At 41.5% G+C, this 5,617-nt stretch overlaps 1 protein-coding gene across 3 annotated transcripts; it reads left to right on the top strand.

Annotated features, from left to right (window-relative positions):
* The first annotated feature begins 1,353 nt into the window (after window positions 1-1,353).
* Window positions 1,354-4,815, top strand: UNE2 (Major facilitator superfamily protein). Of its 3 annotated transcripts, XM_010270927.2 has the most exons (4): window positions 1,706-1,846; window positions 1,936-1,990; window positions 2,785-3,536; window positions 4,060-4,815. In XM_010270927.2, exons 3-4 carry the CDS (start codon window positions 2,884-2,886, stop codon window positions 4,565-4,567), a joined length of 1,161 nt encoding a protein of 386 aa, XP_010269229.1. In that variant the 5' UTR covers window positions 1,706-1,846; window positions 1,936-1,990; window positions 2,785-2,883; the 3' UTR covers window positions 4,568-4,815. The 3 variants fall into 3 exon arrangements, with proteins under 3 accessions (XP_010269227.1, XP_088747975.1, XP_010269229.1); XM_010270925.3 differs by lacking the exon at window positions 1,936-1,990 and having other exon boundaries at window positions 1,354-1,846; XM_088891849.1 differs by having other exon boundaries at window positions 1,354-1,990.
* The last annotated feature ends 802 nt before the right edge of the window (window positions 4,816-5,617 follow it).

Here is a 5,617-nt window from a genome sequence, read left to right as displayed (position 1 = left end):
TTGTTTGATCCACTTGTCAGTGATGACCAAAATGCCCCTCGTCAATTATTATTTGGTGATTGAAAAGTGAACAACTTTGAACTATTCTCCCCTTTTTAGTGGATGTAGGCTAATAATAGTCGAGAACTCGAACCAGTTAAATTCATCACTTCCTCTCTGCCCAGTTCTGAATCCATGTTGATGTTTTGGAATATTTTTAGCACTGTGCTTTCACATGCCATTGCTATTTCAGCCGTCATCAAGCGCTACCGTGGACTGAACTTGTGCTTGTGACATCTACTCAATCGCCTTTTGCATGTGGAGCGTGGAAGATAAATATATAAGAACGAAGGAAGCACATTTTAATTTCAATTGTCTCTGTATACATCATTTGCAGGATGTTTTATATTTATCTCTCTCTCTGTCTGTCTGTCTTTTGGACCTTTAGGATGGCAATCAGTAAGCAGATAGATGGGAGGTGGAATGGCAAAAGCGGATGTTATTTCTTGTAACAGATTCATTTGGGCCGAGGTGGATCGGCCTGAGGTTGGTGGAGAAGATGTGAGAGGTGAATTCGAGCATGTACAAATCCAAAAGAGGCAGGCCCAAAGCTCAAGCCCATTTTCCCAGACCTATAGTCCAAAGGAGGAAGAGTGCCTTGTCGAGTTGGAAAAGAATTTTCAATTTTGAAAGGTGAAGTGCTGCTGGTGAAAGCCTTGTTTCATACGGCCCTTGCCCATTTCATAAATGGACCAGGTCAAAGGGAAAGGGCCCACTAAACGTGCTGGAAACTGGAAAGTTGATGATTAGGGTAGGGTCGGTGTATAGTATAATCATAAATAGTGATACTCTAAACAAATCATGTCCATGTGGTTGATCTTGTACAGAATGCAGGCTTGCTCAGTCAGAGATACCTATTAAAAAACAAAACAAAACAAAACAAAACAAAAGCTTTGTTGATCTGCCGTTGCTACTTGCTATCCTATTAATGCCCCAAGCTTTCTATTTTGGGCAATGATATTTCCCCAGAGTCAAAGAGTCCCAGACTCAAACTCTTCCTTCTTCCCATTAATTTAATTTTGGCAAATCTCTCTCATCCCTGCACTTCCCAGCAATTAACACCCACCCAACCTCCTGCACTTCCATTCATTTTACGACATGTGTCTCATTACAGGAGATGTTAATGAAAAATATACCAAGTCAAGGTGAGTCAAACCACCAACCAAAATATTTCGCTCCTTCGGTTTACGACGCAACCGTCCTTCCGACCACACCACTGATAGACACGTACTCGGTATTATTGTATAGATACTGGATGACTGACGTCATAATGGCTTACATGTCCACAAGTGAAGTGCTCGGGAGGAGGCAAGCGTACGAGTGAAGATATACTCGAGTCGACTGATCTCCTACCGAAAAACCAAGCAGATAGAGATCCTCTACATTCCTCTTCTCTTTCCGAGGGAGGAAAGAGAAAGCCGACTAGCCGAGAGCACCGAGAGAATAACCAGAGAGAGAGAGAGAGAGAGAGAGAAGCACTTATTAGGATGACAAGGAGGTGATCAAGAAGAAGAGCAAGATGAAATCGGAGACGTTGACGTTTATACTGGTGAACCTGGCGGGGATCATGGAGAGGGCAGACGAGTCCCTGCTGCCTGGGGTGTACAAGGAGGTCGGGGCCGCCCTTCATACGGACCCAACTGGTCTGGGTTCACTTACTCTCTTTCGATCCATCGTCCAGTCTTCCTGTTATCCCCTCGCCGCCTACCTCGCCGTTCGCCACAACCGCGCCCATGTCATAGCCCTCGGTGCCTTCCTCTGGGCCGCTGCCACCTTCCTCGTCGCCATCTCCTCCACTTTCTTTCAGGTTCACCCTCTCATTCTTTCTGAATTTTCAATTCGTCACCAATTTTATTAAATTACTCGTGAATTCCCAATCTTTACATCCAAATCTAGTTGGAGTCCGCTTGAAAGAAGAGCTGATCAATGATCGTCCAACGCTTTTAGCCAGGTTGGGTTTCTTGCTTTTCTCTGTCTTCTGCTTTAGCTAATATGAACAAGTTACTCCGTCGTTCTGGACATGCTCTGATTGCTTTGTCTTGTAAAACTGTTATACATGAAACAATTTGGGTTACTCGATTAATCCTACTACAAAGAAGATAACTTATCGGTCTCAAAACTGATCTCTCACTATTAGAACTAGTCCACCTACATATATCTTATTTCCTTTGATCGCTGTAGTTCCTGTCCTTATTACAACCTTACAAGACAACTTTCCGATTGCCAATTTCGGCTAAGCAGGGTCAACTGTTAATGTAGAAATGCAAAACCTAACAAGTGCATAAATGAGTGCCCTGCTACATTTACAAAGACTAAGGCTGGAGCCATCATCAGATTCATCACTTGTTTATGGACAAACTTTTCGGCAGTCGTGTGCATTCAACAGGCTGTTAAATCAAATGCACAAAATCAGTGAGTTAAGGTGGCTTACCTTCCAATTGGGGTAAACCAACAATCCTAAAATTGTCTATGTGAATGCATGTACTGATTTAAATGATAACTGTCCAGTATAGGACATACACATCAAGTGAAATGCAGCCTTTGAAAAATGAATGAAACATAACATAAGCCCATACCTTCTGAGCATTGTGCTCCACATGGACAATCTATCTTCTGTGGTGAAATGGAGCTGCAAACAGTTTATATAAACCAAATCAAAGAAGCGATGGAAAAAAATGAGATAGAAACCACAGTTCTTCTTTCATGATCATGTCTATTCTAATCTGTTCCATGCCTACTGTTTAGGTGGCTGTCTCAAGAGGTTTAAATGGAATTGGGCTTGCCATAGTTACACCTGCCATTCAGTCTCTTGTTGCTGACTCAACTGATGACACCAACCGCGGTATGGCTTTTGGGTGGCTTCAACTAACTGGGAACCTGGGCTCAATCATTGGTGGCCTCTGTTCAGTTTTGATAGCTTCAACATCATTCATGGGGATCCCTGGTTGGAGAATTTCCTTCCATCTGGTCGCAATAGTTAGTGTTGCTGTAGGAGTTCTGGTCCGACTCTTCGCTAATGATCCACGTTTTTCAGATGAGGGTAGTAAGCCTAGCGATTCTGGTCCAAGTAGGTCCATATGGTCTGAATTGAAGAACCTGGTTCTGGAAGCCAAGTCAGTAATGAAAGTCCCATCGTTTCACATAATTGTAGCTCAGGGTGTTACTGGCTCATTTCCCTGGTCAGCTTTGTCATTTGCACCCATGTGGTTAGAGCTTATTGACTTCTCCCACAAACAAACAGCGTTTCTAATGAGCATGTTTGTAATTGCTAGTTCTCTTGGGGGACTATTTGGAGGGAAGATGGGGGACATCCTAGCTAAGCGTCTCCCGAACTCTGGTAGGATTATTCTATCACAGATTAGCTCAGTCTCAGCTATCCCACTAGCAGCAGTTTTGATGCTTGTTTTGCCCGATGATCCCTCCACTGCTTTTCTGCATGGTTTGGTCTTGTTCATCATGGGTTTATGCATATCCTGGAATGCACCGGCTACAAACAAGTATGTTCTTATTTCCCCTCTTGTTTGTGTGCAGGCTTTACTTTTCATTTTTGCTTTCTTTCGATAACAATAGCTTTGCTAATACAATAAGAAATGATGATTTAACTGGAGAGATTGTCTTGTCAGTAATACTGTAGCTAGTTCACATAACTTGTACATAGATGTTGAAGGTCACCAGGCAATTAGTTCTATGGCTGGGGATCCTAATCATTTTGATCTAACAGGATATTCTGGACATTCAGAAAAAATTACACAATGACTCATCCAGAAAAATGTCAAATAACTGATGGTTAGGATTATCTGGTTGACTCGATCCTTCTTGGACAATAATATATCCTTGACGAGACTGGGATGGTTGTCCAACTCCCTGCTTATCAAAATGTATTTGGTTAGCAATACATCCATGAGCTTTTCTTGTCATACCACACAGTTATGTGGAAAGGACAAAGAAATTTCTGACCTTACATTAAATGGCAAAATGATACACTGCATCTTTATTTATTCATACATATGATGTTTGCAGTCCAATATTTGCAGAGATTGTACCTGAGAAATCACGACCAAGCATCTATGCTCTGGATAGATCTTTTGAATCTGTGTTGTCATCATTTGCTCCCCCAGTAGTTGGGTTACTGGCTCAGCATGTTTATGGTTATAAACCTATTCCTAAAGGATCCAGCAAATCTGTTGAGATTGCAACAGATAGAGAAAATGCTGCATCTCTAGCAAAGGCACTTTACACTGCAATAGCTATTCCAATGACTCTATGTTGCCTTATCTACTCCTTTCTCTATTGCACTTATCCAAGAGACAGGGAGCGAGCACGCATGCATGCATTAATAGAATCAGAGATGCAGCAGATAGAGTCTGAAAATCCTCTTGTAGGAGAGTACACAGAAGTTGAGTTCTCGGAATCAGATGAACAATATGAAAATGAAAGAAGTGTGATTGAAATAGATTATGGAGAGGACGGTATTGAAATTGATGAAAGTGATGAGAAGACCTTGCTTTCCGACCAACTGGCATTGTAATATAGACTTCATAAGGCTTGGTGTAAAATTGAGGTCAAAACATTTTGATGGATTTTATCATTTCCATACAAGTGCTAAAAAATTGAAGCTAATGGTTTTTATGTTTGAGAGTTGAGAGCATATCTGTCCATCTGATTGAAAGAACAATGCAACATTATGGTCTAAATGGGATGAATGTATGGTCTCAGACTGTTCTCCACCTTGTTGATTTAATTTTACTAAGTTGATTTGAATATTGTAGAGTTTCATACTCATTATCCCAACTACCAATTGGTGGTGGTTCAGTTGTCAAGTTCTCTGACTGGCTGTGCAAAGACTTGGGTTCGAATCCCATTGTCACCAGGGTTAGGGGTAGCCTCAGAGAGAGAGAGAGAAGATGATGATGATGATGATGATGATGATAAAGTCTTATCTTAACCATATGGGGCCAGATGCATGAAACCCTTTTCACCATTATGCTCTGTTTAGTGCCAGATCTATTGTCAAATTAGCACTTAAATCATCTATCATGTCCACTTTAGTCTATTCACCCTTCTATCCCATTCAACTTGCAATAGATTGCTGCTTCTTGTTAGACAATTGTATGCCCTTAGCTTCAATCAGAAATACGTACATTATGAATTTATTGTAAATGAATAAAGTAAACATTTGATTCATGTTCTTGTGGTGTGTTTCTGTGTAATACCCTTAAACTGAATACTTAATGAGACTTGTGTTAGTTTAGAATGTTCACAGCCATTGGGTAAGTCTGGGGAGATTTATCCTGCCAAGGCTGACACTAGTGTGCTGCCAACTGTTGGGGTGGGTTGTCTCAGCTACTAGGGTGAAACCCGAAGCACATGCAGTGTAGGATTAATAGAACCTTTGAATCGGACCAGATTTCTAGTATTGCCCTGGACCTTGGAGATAGATGGGCAAAACTGGAAAGTTACACCTAACCCCTAGACTCGATTATGATACTACACTACATGTCGGATTGGGTTGTTTTTGATGTATCAATCAGTGAGATCCTTAGCGGGGGTCAAAACCTGGGTATGTTAGGACAGTCCG

This window comes from Nelumbo nucifera, chromosome 1 (genome assembly GCF_055504915.1).
Source record: "Nelumbo nucifera cultivar China Antique chromosome 1, China Antique-T2T, whole genome shotgun sequence".
In the NCBI taxonomy this organism is placed as follows: domain Eukaryota; kingdom Viridiplantae; phylum Streptophyta; class Magnoliopsida; order Proteales; family Nelumbonaceae; genus Nelumbo; species Nelumbo nucifera.
This window is presented reverse-complemented; position numbering and strand designations above follow the sequence as displayed.